At 46.5% G+C, this 21,279-nt stretch overlaps 2 protein-coding genes across 3 annotated transcripts in view; one reads left to right on the forward strand and one right to left on the reverse strand.

Annotated features, from left to right (window-relative positions):
• The window catches only part of MNAT1 (MNAT1 component of CDK activating kinase), a 117,564-nt gene extending 109,720 nt beyond the window's left edge, over positions 1 to 7,844 (reverse strand). For both annotated transcript variants that reach the window (XM_031605324.2, XM_090141820.1), the window contains exon 1: positions 7,391 to 7,844. In XM_031605324.2, coding sequence (XP_031461184.1) covers positions 7,391 to 7,479 — 89 coding nt within the window. In that variant the 5' untranslated portion in view covers positions 7,480 to 7,844. The remainder of the gene's footprint in view (positions 1 to 7,390) is intronic.
• Positions 7,845 to 7,861: 17 nt separating this feature from the next.
• Positions 7,862 to 15,555, forward strand: SIX4 (SIX homeobox 4). Its single transcript, XM_031605320.2, has 3 exons — positions 7,862 to 9,038; positions 10,428 to 11,116; positions 13,580 to 15,555. The coding sequence occupies exons 1-3, from the start codon at positions 8,191 to 8,193 to the stop codon at positions 14,374 to 14,376; spliced, it is 2,334 nt and encodes a 777-aa protein (XP_031461180.2). The 5' UTR covers positions 7,862 to 8,190; the 3' UTR covers positions 14,377 to 15,555.
• The last annotated feature ends 5,724 nt before the right edge of the window (positions 15,556 to 21,279 follow it).

Raw genomic sequence — 21,279 nt, forward strand, 5'->3', positions numbered from 1 at the left:
TTGCTGATCATTCATCCTGTTCTCTTTCCTGAACATGAACATCCTCTTTCCCATGTATGTTGCATACAACTGCAAAGGAAGAACAACTTAAAACATCGTATCCAGGGCCTCAAAAGATGAAAAAAAGAAGTCTGATTTTGTCAGGTACAGCAGGAACTATTGTGAAGCTCTTAGATCAGATCTTGTCACAAATAATTATTGCAAAACATTAAAAAAATAAAAAATAACCCAAAACCAGCAGATATCATTACAAAACTCAGTGCACCCTTGGCATCAATTCTTACGACTGTAATAACTATTAGAGCAGCCCTTCTGTGAAGAAATACCCACCACCTCCTGCAAGCCATTAAATCCAAAAGGGAACTGGAGATGTGAATCCTAACTGCCCACAACACAAGCTCAGCAGCTTGTCCCACATTCTGCTATCATCAGGGAAGGTTCCTTTTTTTTTTTTTTTTTTTTTTTTTTAATTTCCTAAGCAGATCTGAACACTGAAATAGTCAATTCAATTTCCAAAATGCTGACCCAACCTTACTTCAAACTTCACCTTCACTTGTCCTTGGAATAAAAAAATAACCAGAAACCAATGCCTCAGACAAAGAACACAGAAATGCAACTTCTCAGTGTTCTAAGATGGTCTTTTCAATTCTGTTCTCCCAACAATTTAGTATTATCTGAGACTTAACTTTCACAACTCAGGAAGATATTTGCTTAATTTCCTAGCTGTTCAACCTATGCATATCACTTACTAGCATTTTCAAGCCCAGGCAACAACAGAGAACTCAAATGTCCTTCTTCCTCACAAACCCACAGAGTTATTAGCTTGAATTATAATGTAATAGATGTATTTTTAACATCATTTCAACAGAAGTATTTAGACCATGATCCAGAGCCAAATTTAAAAGCAGATATTCACTGTCAAAACTGGATGGCAGAAGGAAATAACCTCTTGGGTATTTCAGCAATGATTTAACCACCACCAATGACTAAGTTGGAGAGGCTTTAGAAGAGTCATGGGATGGGTCAGTTCTAATCTCAATTAATAAAACAGGAATAACTCCAAAAAGACAAAGAAAGGCGACTCAGATCTTTATACTCTGAGAAAGGTTGAGGGAACTGGGCTTGTTTAGCTTGGAGAAGAGAAGGCTCCAGGGAGACCTCATTGTGGCCTTCCAGTACTTGAAGGAAGCGTATTAACAGGAGGGGGAATGGCTGTTTGTGAGGGTGGGTGGTGACAGGACAAGGGGGAATGGTTTTAAAGTGAGACAAGGGAGGTTTAGGTTGGATATTAGAAGGAAGTTTTTCACTCAGAGGGTGGTGAGGCACTGGAACAGGTTGCCCAAGGAGGCTGTGGATGCCCCATCCCTGCAGGCATTCAAGGCCAGGCTGGATGCGGCTCTGGGCAGCCTGGTCTGCTGGTTGGTGACCTGCACATAGCAGGGAGTTGGAACTGGATGATCATTGTGGTTCTTTTCAACCCAACCCTTAGGAAAAAAAATAATAATAATAATAATTCAGGAGGAAAAAAATCTCTTTCTGAGGGAACATACTCAGCTAAAAAATAAATTACCTTTTTGCTTCTTCCTTTGAGGACGCAGATAGGCTTTGATTGTGCTACTATTTCAAACAAGTGTCAGCCAACCTAACCTCCCATGGCACATCCAAGTGAAAAGCTCCATCGTGTTTTTCCCAGGTCATCCATAAGTAGTAGTTAGAATGAAGCATCTTATCTAGTTTTTCAGTAGAAAAACCCAGAGGCCTTAAAAAAACAAACAAACCACACAGCAAACTTCTAGGGAACAACTAACAGCCCTGAATACAACAGTTTGTGCATCTTGTATTTAAGATCCTTCGTTTAGGAAGAAAAAACTTGCTGAATAAAACTCAAATATGTACTTAAGCGTTCAGTTCCCACATGCTTAGGTTAAAATTACAGGTCTGACAGATCCTCACTACCTACCCCTAATTAGGCTTCTTCAGACTTAACTTGGCTTAAGTACAGTTTTATGTTATTTTCCACAACTTCTGGGGCTTCCCCCTCCACCCTAAAAGACAGTGATTTTCTTGAACCACACTGCAGAGAAGAATGCAGCAGGAGGCCAAGCGATCCTTTCACTTGGAAGGAGATTAAACACAAAGATTCCAGACTTTTTCTTCCAATGACTCCAGCCCCACGTGCTGGCATGAGATCCACTCTGCTGAATTCACTGGGGATGCTCATACTTTCAACTCCTGGTGAATCTGACAGCCGCAAAACTCCAAGTGCTCCTAGCATTAAAATAAACAAGCAAATAATGAAACCTCTGTTTCTTCATTTTAGCAGCCGTTAGCGCTTCAATTAGAGTTCTCAGAGGATGCACTTACCCCCTAATGAATCCCTGGAACAGCCGTAACAGGGTGCAGGCAGATTAGAATCCCCACAACACAACCCAATGAATTGATGTCTCCCCTGAGCGATACAAAGCTGGGCCCAGAGATCCTAAGCGTTGTTATGCTTTCTTCATTTTGGAGCCTTATTAACAAATTAATTGAGAAATAAACACACCTCCCTCTGGGAAAAGGAGAAAAAAAATCAATTTTAATAAAGAGACTAGACACCTTTCCATAAGGCTCTCGTGGACAGGAAGACGACAGCAGAAAAGTTTATTATCAAGCAGAATCATTAACGACCATCTAATATTGCAGCTCTGTATGAACAAAGGCAAACACAGGACAGGGATGAAAGCAGGAGCAGAAAGCAAGATATCAGCTTTCTGCAGAGGCTGCTCCAGTGCCCACACCCATCTCCCAGAGCTGTCAAGCATGGGAAGGACACTTTGCAGAGACAGCACAACGCCTGGGGGGGAAAGGGAGTTTCTGTGCTTTTGTTAGTCTGCAGACATCCACTCTTCCTCCCTCCAGTTGGGATAGGTCACAGGTAGCTGGAGCAGCCCTGCTGACTCCAAAGGAGCTTTAAACACCAGTTTCCCCCCTCCCTGTAGCAGGCAGCAGGACAACAAAGCAGAACCAGCAGCCCCAATTAATTGCTTTTTTACATAAGACTTTTGTGTCTGATTGTTGGGAGACCATATGGTCCAAGTTTACAGCCAACAGTAAATGTCTTTACCCTGCCCTGTTTGCGGTAACAACCTCAACATTCTTTTAATGCACTTCTTGGTGGACGCATTTCCTTTCCTCTTTATGTAAGTAAATCATCGGGATACGCTTAACCTGCCCCCAAAAACTCAGCATAGGCCATGAAATTCAAGCAGATTGAATAAAAGATAATTCAGTCTCAAAGCCAGGTGGATTGCAACTGCACTGGCAAGCACGCACCCTGCATCATGTATTCAGAAAAGACATTAGGAATCCGAAAAACCAAAAACTGCATTCAAAAGCCTTTGTGCACGCATGACAATTCTTCAGAGTGAGCTTTTAAAAAGAAGGCAAAGCCACCACTTCACCTTAGAAAATAATGCATTGCAGAACTTTAATCAAGCACTGCTCCGTAATTAGACACGCTTTCCCCTGAGCAAAAGCATCTTTAAAGCCAAGCATGTGATGCCTTGAACCTCTGTGATACTTAAGAAAATAAACTTTAAACGACATTCATTATTCTTGAACTGAGCATTTCCATACTAAGTCCCACCTTAGAACAACTTTTAACTGCTAATTTATCATCTGCCCTCCCTGTGACAGGGAAGATTTATAGTGGAAAAGGCTTATTTAACATTACAGTAATGCCAAAAACATATGGTATTACACTTCTTGTTATTTTGGTCAAGCAGCAATAACTAAGGAAAATACTAAAAAAAATACCCCCCCATGTATTCCCATAGTTGTAGGGTTTGGCATGGTTCCATCAGAGTGAACTGCACTGACAGCTCAACCTGAAAGATGTTTACAGCAAAGACTGAATGTTCAATCTTATCCTCTTGCACTCATCTGGTTACCCCTTATCTCCACTGCAGCACCAAGGTGCTTATCAGTATTCTGACCCCTACCACCAGTGGATGTGAGCACATTCCAGAGCCCCCTGGCCACGGGAAAACTCAGCATGGCAAACACATGGTGCTACAAGAAAGCTGCTCCTCCCTCCTCTGCCTATCTGCCTGTGTCGCTGTGCTTGATGCTACCTGTGTACATAGGTGCTATGATGCAGAACAGATCTGTTGGCAGGGTCTAGGTCACAATAAAAGAGAGATGGGAGGCTAACTAGGTACTAGAGCACATACAATCTACTCCAGATATTTACATCAGCGAAATGAGAAAGGTGAAAAGGATGAACAACAAAATGGCCAAAGCACAAATTTTTGTAGCAACGAGGACCTTCACTGCAGGCATCTGCCAAGAAAAAAAAACAAAGAGGAGCAAACAGGACACACACTGCCCAACAAGCTCTCAAATACTTTGAGATTAACCTTGTTTACACAAGAAATAGGGGGGAAAAAAAAGCTATAGTCTCTTCTAATTTCATTCTAAGCAAAGGGGAGGAACTAGCTAAGAAAGTGAAAGCAGAAATTTCCAACTCCTGAGCCAACAGAAAGCAGTAAAAGGCACCACTTGCTATTCTTCAGAAGGGTAGAACGGCTACAAAGTAAAGAAAGTGAACTAACAATCAAGGAAGAAGCTATCTGAAAGCCAGAAAACCTGAAATTCTCTGATGAACCATCTCAGCCAAGTGTAATCACAGAATTGTAGGGGCTGGAAGGGACCTCCAGGGAACACCAAGTCCAGCCCTCCTGCAAAGCAGGCCCCTACAGCAGGCAAAAGCTCTTCAGTGATTTGAAATTCAACAGACTCTGCATGTATTCCCTTTTGTATAACTTCAAATAACTGAAGGTGACTTAAAGTGAATAGCACAATTATTAAACCAGGAAAAGTCAAAACATTAGGAAAGAAACAACCCGTAGGTAACAAAATATCCCTTCAGAACACATGCAGTGAAGGAAAGAGCAGTTAAGTAGGAGTGTGTTAACACGATCTCTAACAGGTAATGCTAAAGCATTCAGAGGGTTTGTTGCATCAGCCTTCACGAGGTCAGAGGAACTGGCTAATGAAATCCCTGTCAGCACAGAATGACAAGAACACAAGCCAAAACTGGGAAACGCATCAGAGCAATTGCCTCAAAACTCCTGAGCAAACATCAAACAAGGACAATTAAGGCGATACAGCGCTGCAGGGAATTTATTAATCTTCACCTATGGACAATATTCAGGCATTACTGCATTAAAAGAGTACTTCATGGTTTTCAAATCTGGTCAACATAGCAATGTGTACCCTACAAAAACCACCACAGGCAGTTATCAAAGACTATTTCTGCTCCACACGTCAGCTTCCAGCAGCCTGAAGAAGGAGACAAGCAGTGACTCCTACAAAGCAGGAAACCAAATACACACGGTAGCACAGGTTGGTCAGGGTTGCCATCAGTCCCTAGGATGATGCTGGAATACATGAGCTGCCAAGCAACCTTTCTGCTGCATATTTCAGATAACAACACAGTTAAGAGCCAACATGCAGTGTAAGAACAAACCATGTCAAGGGAACAGAATTTCCTTCAATGACAGAGCAGCGCAGACAGAAATGTCAACTTGAGGCAACATAGTTTTGATTTTGTGAGACTTCTGACACATCAATTAACATTCATACAAACTAAAAAAAGAGTACACACTGAAGTACTGAGAGATTCCTAGAATGCTATAGGAAGAAGTCAGTCCCTTTTATTTTAGAGAGAAAACATGTAGCAAGCCATTACCAAGAAACAGCTTCAAGCATGGAGGTTTTAATAATATAGTACAGAAATACGTACTTGTAATACTAAGAACACCAATTTAAAGGGGTTACTAGAAGGATACTACAGAAGAAAAGCAACCCACTTGAATCACATCAAGATGAAAAGTTCTTACAACAGAGGTAAAGAAATACAGAAATCCTACCTACACAGTGACTGCAGCTTCACCCTCATGCACATATGCTTTAAGGCAGTGGATCCAAGTTGCAGTACCTCTGTCCTGGGAAGGCAAAGGAGGAACTAACCTCTATGGATCCAGGCAGGGTCAGGCTGGGTGGCACTGCACAGTTCTTTCCACTTGCAGACACTTGGGCTGTCCGAGCCCAAGGTTGCAAGAGCTCAGACCACCAATGTGGCCATGGAGAAAACAATTCCAAATGTAGAATTGCAAAGAACAAGAGCTGAGGAAAGCAGGGGCAGTCTCTGAGCAGCTAGGAAGAAAACAAGGACAGCCAAGCAGGAAGCTTGACCCCAGAATAGCACAAAATATAACTGATATTCTCAAGAAAAACTCAGCTATAACAGAAAAGGTTGAGAACCAAAGGAGAGCAAACTGAAACACGCTCTAGAGGAAGTGGCTCTAGAGGAGCTTGAAAGCAGAAGTGCTTTGATCTCCATTGGAAAAGAAGACAGAGAGAATCATCATTTTCAAGCTGCACAGCCACGCCTAAACCAGCTGCTACCTTCTGAATTAATTTTGTGCTAATGCTACACTTTCACACAGCCAGCATTACTGTTACCAAAGGGACACTCCTGCTACCTCTTCCTCCTACTGTAGCACCACCAGGAGAGCATCTGCTGCCCTCCCACATACTTCCCTGGTAGCAGCAAAAGTGAGTGCATAGACATAGAGGATGTGATCAGGGAAAGGGATTAAAACGACCCCCCTTTTTTTCTTTTCACCCCTAAGCAATATAGCATAAATCCCTTGTTGCAATCCAGTTTCTTCATCCTGGTAACTTATTACATCAGCACACAGGGCTTTTTAGGCTGTCTGAAACACATGTATTATCCTAACATTTATGTAATGGGACAGATGGAGAGACACATTAAAAAGATAAAAAAACAGAACGGATTGCTACTGCAGTACGGGGGTTTCTATCATGAGTATCTAGAAAGAATTTAGAGCAGCACCTTTACAACTTGCCCAGAACCTGAGGAAGACCTCCAGATCCATAAGTGCACGTGTTCAGACCACGCAGTGCTTACATCAATACAGCCAGCAGCGGGAATTACCCACGTGTTCAGCTTTGGGGGACAGGAACAACATCGGTAAGGACCTCCCTGCTGCAAAAGGGATGTACTGGAGAAGCACCGCCAACACACGCTCAGCAGAGGATTGCCCAACATTAAAAGCAGCACCAAACCTTCAGATAAAGCATTACTCATTCAGAACACGCGGGGTAATACATACATAAGGCCGCTAAATACAACCGAGAAACCTTTAAATCGACCAGAAACGCGTTTTTCTCTCCTCCCTCCTCTCCATACCTCGAATCCTCTCCTGGCAGCAGCCCGACAGCCCCGCACAACACGAGCTCGCTCGCTCCCCAGCCCCAGCGCTCCCGGCGCACCCCGGCAGCCCCGCAGCCCCCACGTAACCCCCGGGGCTCAACTCACAGCGTGTGCCCGCAGACGTTGACCATCAGCTTCAAGGAGGGGTTGCGGTACTTGGTGGTCTTACAGCGCGGGCAGCCCAGCTCGTCCATGGCCGCCACCGCCTCCTCCTCCTCCCCCGGCTGCTCGCCGCTCCCTTCCGCCTTCCGCCGCCCGGTGCGCCTCCAAAGCGGCCCCCCGGCACCGCCCGCCGCCCCGCGCGTTCCGCACAGCGGCTCTCAGCGCGGCGCTCGGCCGGGCCGGGCCGGGCCGGTACGAACCGCTCCGAACAGCACCCGCCTCACAGCCAGCCTCAAGGGAGCCGCAGCGCGGGGAGAAAAGCTTTATTTTTCCACCTCCGGCCCCGCGGGACGGGAAACTGAGGAGAACGGGCTGAAGGGGCCGCGCGGCTCCAGGTGAAGGGAGGAGGGAGTGGGGGGGGCTGAGGAGAGAGGGGCCGTTTGATTGACAGTTGCCATGGCGACGCGCGAGTCCCCGCCCTCCCTTGGCGGCGCAGCCAATGGGAGGGCGCGGCCGGGCCAGCAGGCTGCGGTGCCATATAGTATTGCGGCGGGGCCGGGAGTCACGTTGGGGGGAGCCGCGGAGAGGAGCCCGTTTACACTACTTTGCTATAGCAGCTCTCGTTAATGGTTATTGCGTGGCCGGGAGGAAACCTGATCGGCTAGAGCCGGCCGAGAGCAGGAGCAGGAGGAGGAGGAGTGGACTTTCCGGAGAGATAGAAGAGGGGGGAGAGGAGGAGAAGGGGACACCGAGAGAGGGGAGAAAAAAAAAAAAAGAAAAAAAAAAAGAAAACAAACCAAGTCATGTCTTCTGCCTCCCCCGCGGACGAGATCACGATCAAGCAGGAAAATGTGATGGAAATCCTCTCCGACGCCGGCAAGGTGCCCCCGGACGGAGCGGCCGCGCTGAGCCCCGCGCCGCCGCCCCCCCCCGCCGCCGCCCCGTTCCCCATGGAGCACGGAGCCGCCGCCGGGGAGGAGGGCAGCGCCGAGCCCGTCCTGCTCCACACGGAACTTTTGGCCCGGAACCACCACGCCGCCGCCGCCTCTCCCTCCTCCTCCTCCTCCTCCTCGTCCTCTTCGTCGTCCTCCTCGCAGCCCCCCCTGGCTTTCTCCCCGGACCACGTCGCGTGTGTGTGCGAGGCGCTGCAGCAGGGGGGCAACCTGGACCGCCTGGCCCGGTTCCTGTGGTCTTTGCCCCCGAGCGATCTGCTACGTGGCAACGAGAGCCTGATGAAAGCCCGGGCGCTGGTGGCTTTCCACCAGGGCATCTACGCCGAGCTCTACAGCATCCTGGAGAGCCACAACTTCGACTCGTCCAACCACCCGCTGCTGCAGGAGCTGTGGTACAAAGCTCGCTACACCGAGGCGGAGCGAGCCCGGGGCAAACCCCTGGGGGCGGTGGACAAGTACCGGCTGCGGAGGAAATACCCCCTGCCCCGCACCATCTGGGACGGCGAGGAGACGGTGTACTGCTTCAAGGAGAAGTCCCGCAACGCCCTCAAGGAGCTCTACAAGCAGAACCGCTACCCCTCGCCGGCCGAGAAGCGCAACCTGGCCAAGATCACCGGGCTGTCCCTCACGCAGGTCAGCAACTGGTTCAAGAACCGCCGCCAGCGGGACCGCAACCCGTCCGAGACGCAGTCCAAAAGGTGAGCGCTCGCTCCGCTCCCCGCCCCCTCTCCCGCCGCCGTCTCTCCCTCTCCCGGCCCTTTCTTCCCTTGCAAACATGGCGCTTACCTTCGGCCTCCCTCCTTCCCCCTCCCCACTCCCTCGCTCCCAGCGCACCCCCCCGAGCACAACTTTTCCGGCCGTCTCTGTGCGTGCGTGAGGCGGGGGAGGTGCGTGTGTGTGTGCGTATGGTGCGGGGCGGCGGGGGGGGGGCAGCGATGTTTGTTTGTTTCCTCTCCGTTTTGTTGGGTTTTTTTTCGTTGTTGTTTGCTTGTTTGTTTCTGTTTTTTCTTTCTTCTTTTCTTTTAAACTTAACCGTCCCTCCTGACAGAGTTAATCATTGACGCGCGGGGTCCCGCCGCTCACTCTTGTTTTGAAACCTGATTCGGGAGCGGCCCCCGCTCGGGTTTCAACGGGGCGAAGCACCGAGGCCCGAGCGGCGGAGGAGCGCGGCCCTCCCGCCCGGCCCCGTCCTCCCCCCTCACCCCCCCCCCCCCTCCCGCCCCGCTCCGCCCGGCGCTGCGCGGCCCCGCTCCGCCTCCTCCTCCCGGGGCGTGGGGCCGCGGCGGGGGCTCGGGCAGGTGGAGGTGACCTCCCTGCTGCCGCCCCTCCCGTCCGCCTTCTTCCCTCCGCGGGAAGGAGGGAGGGGGAGTGAAAAAAAAAAAAAAAAAAAAAAAAAAGGAGAAAAAGAAAAAAAGGAGAAAAAAGAAAAGAAACAAAAAAAAAGGAGGAGAAAAAGAAAAAAAAACAAAAAGGAGAAAAAAAAAAAAAAAAAAAGCAGAGGGCCCCAAGGCATTTCTCAACCAAGGGCGCGATTGTGCAGCGCGGCCCCCCTCCTCTCCTCGGGACACATCAAAGGGGAGGGGGGGGGGAAGGGAAGGGAGGGAAAGACCGAAAAATGCGATGGAGGGCGGTGGAGTCAGCGAGCAAAACGCAGCGCTGCGCTCCCGAGGCCGCCCCGCCGCCGGTTCTCCCCTCGCACAAAAGGCGAAAGTGGCACCTGGAGGCCGCGCTGCCCCGGGTGTCCCCTCGGGGCCTCTCCCGCAGCCTCCCGGCCCGCAGCTGCCGCGGAGCGCCGTACCAAATGGCTGCTGTTGCTGCTTTCGTATGTGCGGGCAACCTTCTGTCCGGTGGATGGAGGGCTGAGCCCGGCCCGGTGGGCTCTGGTTGGCTGGGGTCAGCGAGGAGTCTGTAAAACGGTTTCGCCCTGCTTTGATGTGTTCTTTACTGAGAAACCTCTGCCTTGACTCACTTTAAAGGCAAAATGTAGGAAATAGGGGTTACTCCCACAACCCATATCGCGGCAGGGAGGTTCCTTTGGTCCAGAGCTCTCTGGTAACACGGTGTCATCTCTCCGTCTTTCCCAAAAGTGAATCAGATGGCAACCCCAGCACGGAGGATGAGTCCAGTAAGGGGCAGGAGGATTTATCCCCACATCCGCTCTCCAGCTCGTCCGACGGAGTCACCAGCCTCAGCCTTCCCAGCCACATGGAGCCCGTCTACATGCAGCAGCTTGGAAACACTAAAATAGCCTTGAGCTCATCTGGTGTCTTGTTGAATGGGAACCTCGTGCCTGCCAGTAGTTCTCCTGTCTTTCTCAATGGTAGTTCTTTTCTTCAAGGACCCAATGGTGTCATTCTCAATGGACTCAGCGTGGGGGCTTCCCAACCGGTGACTTTAAATTCACCCAAAACCACTTCAAGTGCTGTGAGCAATGGGGTGTCCATCACTGACATCATGTCGTCTTCTTCGGAAGATGTGAAAGACTTCAAACTCCTCCAGGCTTCGGTCCCCAACACAGCAGCAGACACATTCAGCCCCAGCAACATACCAGTCTCCTTCCCGGGATTGATACCGAGCTCAGAAGTGAAAAGGGAAAGCACACAAACTGTTGCTTCCCAAGATGGAGGCTCTGTAGTTACTTTTACTGCTCCTGTCCAAATAAACCAGTATGGCATTGTCCAGATCCCCAATTCAGGAACAAATGGCCAGTTGCTGAACGGAAGCATTGGTTTTTCTTCTCTGCAGCTGCCTCCTGTTTCTGTGGCAGCTTCTCAAGGTAAAAGCTTTATTTGTTACAGGGAAAGCTGTGAGGAAAAATCGGGGTTGGGCACACGTTACAAAGCTATAATACTTTTTCCTTTAGTGCACTTTCATGTCCTGGCCCCAGCCACACGCAGCACATCACATCATTTGTCCCTTTTCCTTTCGTGTGGATTCTTTTCACAGGTAGGCTGTGACGTGAGAGCTGAACTGCTTTATCAAGAGCAGGGAAGGAAATCTGCTGCTTTACACTCTCTTCATTCCACGCTTTTTTTTCCCCCAAGCCTATGATATCAGTCTTCACAGAAATTTGTAAATTTCACACATTTCAGTAAATCAAAATACTCCCCATGTGCCATTAAATTCCTTTTTTTTTTTATGAGAAAGTTTATAAAAATGAGAACTGCAGCAGCTGGAAACTGTTGCCGTTGTTGTTCTTGTGGTGGTTGTTTGGTTGGTTTTTGTTTTTTAACCAAACAATTTCATAAATAAATTTTAAACGGCCATAGACACAACAAAACCAAGTTGCACTCATGCACTTCCTATCCCATAATTAAAAATGAATAAACTGCAGGGAAACAATAGGAATATGTAATAGCTTGTAGATAGAAAGTGCAGGGGGATTTGGATAAAACTGCCCTCTGTCCAAGGGAAATATGTCATCACAGGTTCATGTGCCAAGTGTGCAGGCTCCTCCCTGAGTTTGCCAGAGTTTGTCTTAACAATGCCATACACTGAGACTTCTGGCCAGCCAGGAAGAAGCGTAGGAAATGCAGCAGTGGCTCTGCTTCATTATTTTGAAGCAGCTCAGATGCAAAGCGGAACTGAACAACTTTGTTACTAATTAACCACTGTATCTTTGGTTATGAAAATGATTAAACTTGAATGAATTGCTGTAGTTCCAGGAGTGCTCTCACTACACTGGTAATCATATTGTTAGGTAATTTCAGTTATGGGAAGCTAACTGTTTTTTGCTGTTAAAACAGCAGAGGTAGTAATACTGAGGCTGTGCAAATGCTTTTTAAACAGGTAGAAAATCATAAGAGCTGAAAATATGACTTTTTCCAGTGAGTTTTGGTCACTGGAAGTTGTTGACAATTAGTTTAACCAAGATTAAAAAAGGTAAGACATTTGGTCTGAATGCCACCTGTAACTACAAAGCTGTGTAATCCACGTGCTCCAAGGCATAAGCTGACAGCTGGCAGCAGTGAGAAAGAAATTTGTGTTCCTGAAATATGGGACAATGGGAAAGTCCAAAGTGCATAATAAGCCACTCTCTAAACATTTTCCCCATGGTTGAAAATATCAGGAGGTTGATCCGCAGTGTGTCTGGTGCAGAGAAGAGTCAGGATCCACATATATTGCTTTGTTTTCTCTCCTTTTTTTTTTTGTTGTTCTTTTTTCAACACGAAAAGGATGAATAGCTCCCACTATTCCAAGTGAAGTGCATTGCAGACTGAGTAAGCTACAGTAAATGATAAGTTATTGCCAGGTAACTTCCAGTTGCCTCAGCTTTATTATTCTGGTTTATATGTACAAGTGACATCTTCCAAAAAATCATCGTGATTGATGAGTGGAAATGAATGAGGACCTAAACTTTTCCCCCAGGTGACATATGCTTCGGTGCTGTAATGAAAAATCACACTATCTCCAGCTTTAGCCTCCTAAAATTACAATTAGTAAAAACCTATTGTGAAAGATGTTTAAAGGGGGACCCTGTCACAAGAGCCAGCATATCTTATTTTAGGGGTGGTTACAATGACCACTTTCATGGTGTGTCCAGTAGAACCAAATTCAGATCTTGTCTGGCCAGATTTTCTTGCTGTGCTTATCTAGGACATCACCCAAGCAGTCCAATGGCTTTCAGAGAGGGTGGTTGGGGTGGCTTTACACCACACGGTGGTTGTAGGAGGGTTAGGCTTCTAGCAATATGTGATGAAGCACGGTGAAAGGCAATAAGTCTGTGTGCTTGGCTGACTGCATAGTTATCCTGGTAGAAGTTATTGTTGTTTGAACTTTCCTCCTGCGGGTTCACTCGGGTAGGTTCTGCCCAGCAATGGTGTATTTTGTGTGACGTGTCTATGCTTTCCCACACACAAGTTGTGATCTGTCTCTCGACTATCTTTAATAGTTTCTCATGCTTCTATTCTTAGATAGAAATTGAGTGGTGGCAACTAGTGAGGGCCAAAGCACGTTCATTTTAATCACGTGGCTAGGAGCTCTCCTTAATGAGAGTGAGTCTGAAAGATACCTGATTTACCACAACTTTTATTTTCTCTTTCTAGATGCAGTTTCTATTAACACAAGTTTTTGTTTCATGCTACCAATTTTTCTCTCACCTGTAGTAAACAGTGCTATGAAATATGTTGTGTGTATGTCCTTCTAACACAGGACTGCCAAAGCATCTCAGCAAAACGACTGCAGAGCTTTCTGACAGCTGTAATCTGTACTTTCTTCTCTTTTGTTTCCTTTTCCCTAGATAACGTTTCGGTAAATTCTAGCACATCAGATGGAGGAACTTTCACAAGTGACTCTTCAACGGTGCAGCAAGGAAAGGTTTTCTTCAGCCCCCTCGCTCCGAGCGCCGTCGTTTATACAGTTCCCAATTCAGGTCAGGCGGTGGGATCCGTCAAGCAGGAAGGACTGGAAAGAAGCCTTGTGTTTTCTCAGTTAATGCCAGTCGGTCAGAACGCGCAACTCAATGTAAACATGTCTTCTGAAAATATATCCAGCGGAGGACTCCAGTCCTTGGCCTCCTCCTTAGTGAATGTAACGCCCTCACATAATTTCTCCCTCACGCCACCGACTCTTTTAAATGCTGCAGAACTGAGCTCTGGTATCTCTGAGAGCCAGTCCATGTCATCGCCCGTAACCAGTACCTCTACCGTGATATCTATCAGCAACACTAACTATGCAACTCTTCAGAACTGCTCCCTCATTACCAGTCAAGATCTGTTGTCCATTTCTACAGCACAGCCCGCACTTGGAGAAATCGTTTTTACGACCGGAGACCGTGTGAGCCATCCTTCTGCACAGGTACACCAGGATTTTGTCCGAGAGCACAGGTTGGTTCTGCAAGCTGTACCAGATGTCAAAGAGAATTTCTTGCCTAATTCAGAAAGCAAATCAACCGGCAGCTTAATGATGCTGGATTCGAAATCCAAGTATGTTATGAGTAACATGGTTGACACGGTTTGTGAAGAACTGGAAACGGACAAAAAGGAACTTGCCAAACTGCAGACAGTTCAGATGGATGAAGATATGCAAGACTTATAATTTTTTTCCTTGCTTTCTGTTTCAGTAGATAAGACTCCTGTTGAGGCCCTAAGAAGCACCAAGTGGAGTGGGTTTTTTGTTGTTTTTTTTTTTTTTAAAGAAAGCAGAAGAACATTTAAATGGTCTGAATTGATGTACAGAGGAATCTCTGGCAACGGGTCTCGGTTGCCACACTTGGTTTGCATGCAGTATTCTCTTTTAAGCAGATTAAAGGAGAAAGGAAACGCCAGGGGAAGTACCAAGCAAATGGGTACAGGTTTGGCTACTGCTACTGCGCTGATAACGTAACTAGATTCTCTGTAGTGCAACATGCTATCAACAGTAAGTATACACACTCCTAACAGTAGGTAGAAAGCAAAAATCTTGCTCTGGAAAGGTAGAAATGATGCAGTTGTTTTCGCTGTTTACTTCTAGTCCGTGGGCATTGAAAAATTTTTTAAGAACTCTAGACGATACCTCACAGGCTACTTTTTTGTTGTTGGAGGTTAAGAAACAAAACAAAACCCTAACTAATTTTGTTACTGGTGTGTTTGCTTTTTTTTTTTTTTTTTTTTTTTCCAGCAGGCTTGTGTTCATACCAAAAATCTCACATCAAACATTGACAGGTTTCGAGGTGCTACAGATAGCATTTTGTCAGTGCACCAAAAAAGCATCATCTGAAACTCTAATTATGCAACTCGGAAGCTTTCTCTCCAGTATGAATGTAAATATTGTTTCAGTTCTTATCAAGGAGACTTTTTTTTTTTTTTTTAATTAGTACAATGGATTTTATTTATGGTTTATGTTCCCTTTCACTTTAGACACAATGCATTGAAAAGGAAAACGTTTTCTGGCTGTTTAATTTATTTTTATTGTTTGAGCAGGAAGTAAACGTAGTTATTTCTGACAAGGTTTTACTTTTTTGTAGTTTTTCAAGCAATAGACTGTAAAAGTAAAATGTTAATCACACTGAAACTAGAAAATGAGCTCCCAGTCTCACAAACCCAGGAGGTCCCTGTCTCTACCCCCTCTGTCTTTGTGTTCAGGGGTTTTTTGTTTGTTTTGTTAGTAATTTGCAAATTAGTTGAACCTTATTTCTCTGTGTATTTTTTATGGAATTCCATGTGCCTTTCTTCCTAGTGGCCTTATCTTCGTTACTAAAGCACAGTGGCAGGAGGAATAAAAACACTGACTTGCAAATCTCCGTCCTCAGGGCCGAATCCTGATGCCTTACTTTTGCAAGTAGCCCTGCTGACCCCAGGTCCCTACTTGCACGAGTAAGAAGAGTTGAATCTTTTGGAAGAGTTGAGTCTTTTGGTCAGGCTGGGTGACATTGAGTGGTGGTGCAGGGAGCTGGAGGCAGGAGGATTGTGCAGAGGGACCACGGGCTGAGCAGTGCAGGAGGAAAGATCTTGGCTCTGGCCTCGGTCTGATGAGTTGGAAGGTTGGTGGGCAGACCAAGGAAGGGAGTCCCATGTTCCCCCACAGCCGTTGGCCCAGCAGCCCTTGTGGGAGGACTTCAGCTGCTGTTCAGCAAACAGGCCCCCATCCAGGAGTGCACTTAAGCGTGGATTTATAAATCCTTCCAGAATAAGCAGGGCGGGGGCCGGTGGTGGGAACTGCAGCTGCCCATAAGGTCTGTGGAGCAGCCCTGCTCCCTGCCTGCGTGTGGATGGGTGTCCTCTCTCTTCACCCTTCTGCTCTCCTTCAGGGACAGCACAAGCAGGCAGGCTGTGGGCAGGTGGAAAAGCCCTTACCTTTCCTCCAGAGAAACTTCTGTAGCGTGGAAAAGCACATCCTTAAGCTTTAAAATAATAATAATAATGCAGACGTATAAAAACGACGTGCTGTTTATCTTTGTGTTTCTGTTTTATTTTTATTTCTTATTCTAATGTGAATATATACAGTAGGTAAGGCATGTATTCATCCTCATTAGGGACATGGGCTGAAGCCTTTGGAAGATGATGGGAAATTTTTTCTTAAACTTCTGTGGGCTCCACGCCAGGCCCTACACAAAATCACTTGGGCAAAAAGAGTGGACAGGAAAGTGAATAGAGAGAGCACATCCCAGTCTGTTTTTGTCTTGGTTATTACCTGGTTCTGTGGAAAGCCTTTAAGGAATGAAGGTTTCTCCCGTACGGCACAGACATCCTTGCTGTTGTTTTGCACTATATTGGATGCAGCATGTTTTGCAAGGCAGCGTGTGAAATCTCAGAGCTGAGCTCTGCTGGTAAATGCTGCAGTTTACACTGCAAGCTGGAGTCTTGAACGTTGCACGGAAAAGTGCAGGGAAAGGGAAGAGCAAGCCTGCGAGGCTTGCACTTTGCAGGAGTGACTGGTGCTTTGCAAACAGAAGCAGCCCCTGGGCAGTTGGCTGTTCCCACCTGCACCCAAACAAAAAGGGTGTTTAAGGCAAGTGCTTTAAAGTGCAGATTAGCACAAGCAGAGCATGGAGCTGTATGTTCCCCTGGCACAACTTGTCTTGGCATTCAGGGGATCTCCATGTGAGCAGGGAATCGGATGGTGCAGAACTCTGCTCCAGTGGTTTATCTGAGTGCCTTGCTGGGCTCCAGCGTGAACAATTTGTTTTCCACCCCTCCTTCACCCTCAAAACAAAGATGATGATCACGATAACGGTATCTGCATCTGATCTGCATGAATTGCTCAACTTCTTGGAGAAAAAAAAGGATCCTGTATTGCTGTATTAGTGGAGAACGTATGCGCAGAGCAGGAGCTGTGTGTAGCTCTGAGGGAGTTGTTCAGGGCTTAACGTTTGGTTTGTGGAGCTCAGACTGTTTCTAGAGGCAAGCTAGAGAACATTTCAGAGCTCTCTGTCAAATGTTGAATTCATCAGGTTCCGTAACTGAAAAGACTGTGGTGTCATGCCAGTACATGTTCCTTTTTTTTTTCTTCTCCTCCCTTCCATTTGTGGTGTTACTGAGGCTCTGAATTCCATGGCTTTGCAGCACAGTTGATGTGAAAACTGTGTATGCTGTTACAGTGGTGCATATCTCGGGGTGCCTGGTACTTCTAATAGGAGACCTCCCTTTCTTTCGTGGGAGCGGAGGATGTACATAAAAGCAGTGGTTTGGGACAAAGTAAGATTAATCTATTCGTCTTCCAGGTATCAAGTAACTTATTTTGTTATTATGTTTTACTCTTTTTTTCTCCCACTGAAAATAAGTGTCATTCCCTCCAGATGATGTAGTTAGAACCTCGTGGGTTTTTTTTTTTTTTGCAGGTACATATGCACAATATAAAGACTCATTGCACGGTACAGTGTTTCTAAAGTAGATATTTAAATAGTAGTTTTACTCCTACTGTAAACTAAGGGTCGGTTTTTATTATGCGGCCCTCAAGCAAGAAGGCTGACTGCTCTGCATAGACAGGACACAAAGCCCCATCGAGCATCTGGGGCTGCTGTAAATAAGGCATTGCTCCACTGTTTCCCAACTGAAGATTTTACATGGTGTTCAGGGGGTACGGATGCTCATCTCCCACAGATACTAATGGCAGTGAGCATCTGAATCTCACGGACGGCCCTTACTGTCACGTTCTGTTGTTTCAATGGAAGATAAGTCTATCCAGCACAACTACTACTTCTCTTCCCTCCCCGCTGTGGATGAGAATAAAGGATCATTTCAACTTCATATATGTTTGTAACTTGTAAGTCCACTGGAAATCTTACAGGAAACGTTGCCAAATTCTACTGCTTTTCTGGTCCCAGACTCAGCTTTGAAAAATACGCTTAAAGTTTAAGCAAATTCCTATAAAGCATGAGTGCTAAAAAAAAAAAAGAAACCAACAAAAAAACTTTATTCTTCACTACCTTTAATTAAAGCTGCCTCTATTTCACCAGACTTTTGCAGAGAACCAGAAATATCCTGAATCAAATGCTCTGTCTGGACTATTTGCAGCATTATCCCTGTGGTCTTACCTAATTGGACATTTCAGCCACATCAGTCGTGGACATCTATCGGCCAGCTCCTTGGCTGGGATAAACGAGCACAGTTCACTGACTTTCGTGTCATTTCACACCAGCTGAGAATGTGGTCCATTCATTTCACTGGAGCTGGATCGGGGATGGATTTGGCCCAGTTTGCAGTGACACTACAAAGCAGTTCACAAGGCCGATGCTCAGACAGTTGCAATGAACGGCACCAATCTATCCAAGCAAATACCTCTCGCCATTTATCACTTCACCCTGCCTGTGGATTCAGGAAGATGCATTTAGAAAGCGGTTTTCTCTAGAAATAAGGCTGGAACCGTCTTTATTGTTGTTATCCAAATGAGGTCAGTGACAACAATGGATGGATTGACAGAAATAATTTGCAGTTAAATTAAGCAAGGCAGAATTTGGCCCCGTGTGCACAGGAACTTTTCCTGTACGTAGATTTCCAGTGCCTGTGCACTTTTCTTAACGAGGACAGACAAACAACCAGTAGGACACATCCCTCTGGTTCTGCATGAAACAAACATGCAGGATCCCAGGGGCATGGAGCCTGTGTTGTCTGTGGTCCGGCAGCATCTCAAATCACGAAAACAGTAATAATTTTGTAACTCCAAAAGCAAAATGAATGGCATTTTACAAGCAAGGAGACCTGAAGTCTTCCTGTATCTCCTAGCAGTTACTGTCTTGAAGGATGTTTTATATCTTACTTTTATGTTTCATATAATTTAAACTTAGCTTCTTACATTTCTGAACTCAAGGAGGGGGGTGAATCCTCTGACTTTCAGGATTCACATTCAGAGGACGTTTGTTCTTTTGCTGCATGTACTGCTTGTCCAGAACTAACCAGTTATTTCTGCGATATGGGTTTATTGTGCCTTACAACAGATGAGACATTGAAGCGGAATGTACGCGTTAGAGGAGGGAATAATCAGAAGTCTTTACTGCACTGTTAGATGATGCCGACCCAGAGAGTATCATCAAACATATCTGTGCTTAATTACCCAACCAAAGAGATCTAAAGTATGTATGTTTGTTGTACTGTAATAGGGGTTTGTGCCTGGACAATTAAGTGTTTTATTTGTATTCTGAGATGATGTGAACTTATTTTTCTAAACACTATACTGAATAAACTTTATATTTATACACATCTTGTGTAAATATTTCTCTTTAGCTACAATATCTTTGAATTGTGTGTTAAAAGAGCAGTCGGAGGTAGGATCAGTGCTTGTAATGGCTTGCTGTGAGGGTGATGGCAGCAGTGAACCCCTGTGCTCACCATAGAACTGATGTGAAGCCTCCCTAAGTAGCACGAGCTCTTCTTATGATTCAAATGTGGTTTTTTTTCCCCGTAACTTTGCTTCAAAAATACTAAATTAAAAACCATAAATCTTCTATTTCATATAAAACCCACGTATTAAATCTGCCTCAGACCAAATTTACGCCCTAATTAAATACTATCATAATACATTTCTACCTACAGCTTGGGACCGGATAGTATTTACTCACAGCTTCCTTGGCATTAGGACTTTTTTGGTTTGGGGTAGGTAAATCCCTATTTGCTGAATCTGTGGAGATTCTATCCCAGTAGCAGCACACGTCCTGCTCGCCCCATGCAGCACTGCTCACAGTGTTCCTGGAGGCCCCCCAGCCCAGCACATCCCTCCCTCGCTGCCCTGTGGCTCCTCTGCAGCTGCCACAGCAAATCCAGCTCCCTGAAGGTAGAAGGAGACAATTGTGCTGTTGCCCAACCACTTTTCCTTCCCAGCAGCAGCGTGTGTGACTCAGTCCTGTTGTTCGTATCACTTACCTTTGGCATGGCAAAGGTTTTGCCTGAGCAGTAGGACTGGAATAATATTTTCCTGCCTGTGGGGGACGGCTGCAGTTTCCAAGTAGTTAATTGATCTCCGACAGCAGCTCCGTTCCAGCTTTGCTTGGGGCAAGGCTGAGGGTCTGAAGCCATCCTTCAGCTTGGCTGACCCAACGCAAGTGGGCTGGGAGCAGCTTCTCATCTGAGGCTTTCCTGTGGGCTCCTGTTGCTGCCCTGTAGGTGCAGGGGGGAGAAGCTGCTGGGTCAGCTCCACTTTGGGGGGGATCCCTCACAGGCACAGGAGGGACTTGTGGCTGCACGGCCCCCAGCTCGGCCCGGCAGAGCGCAGGAGGGCAAGTGAGAAGCAGAAAGTCTCTGCCTATGCAAATGTCAAAATTCTCCCTGAGCAGCCACCCATGCGGTATGCAGGATGAATCATGTCCTAACGGAGCACATTCCTACTACTTTGGAGGGCTTTGCAGATGTGTTCCAGGTCACCCTAGGCGAGAAAACCACACACAGCCACGGTTACTTGTTCCCTGGCAGCTTGTGTGCAGATGGGGAAAGGGGGACAGCACCTCCAGAAGGGTGGGCAGCCCTCACCCCGAGCTGGGACCCTTTGTGTGGGGACACAGGATGCTGGAGAGAGGACCAGGGCTGCCAGAGCAGTAGGCACTCGGCTGGGAGGAAGCTGATGGGCTCCTGATCTAGCTGGGAATGGAGGCAGTGCTGGAAGATTGCTTTTCATCCCCTGTTTCTGGCTGGATTTTCCCTAGCAATGGCTCAGAGGGGAGTTTTTCTGCTCTAAGAGGCAGAGTGTGGGTCAGTAAAGCAAGGTCTTAATGAACATGTTCATGGCTTGGATACTGGAGGTCTCCTTCCAAGGCTGCATGAGTCCCCCCACCGCGGTGATCGCTGGCTGCAGAAGTCTTTGGGCTGGAGCCTCACTGATGGATACAGATCACATTTTTAATATAGAAATACATTTCAGAAGGAAAATGATTCCCAGAAATAGGAATTCATCTGCCAAACAATGTGTGCATAACTGACTTTACACTCAGAGGTGCCAGAAAGTTCAGGAACGAGACCAACAATAAAAACCAACACACGTGTGAAAAATCTACTACATTAAAGCCAGATTCAATAAAAATAGCACCTACTTTAT

This window comes from Phasianus colchicus, chromosome 5 (genome assembly GCF_987193195.1).
Source record: "Phasianus colchicus chromosome 5, bPhaCol1.hap1.1, whole genome shotgun sequence".
Taxonomy (NCBI): domain Eukaryota; kingdom Metazoa; phylum Chordata; class Aves; order Galliformes; family Phasianidae; genus Phasianus; species Phasianus colchicus.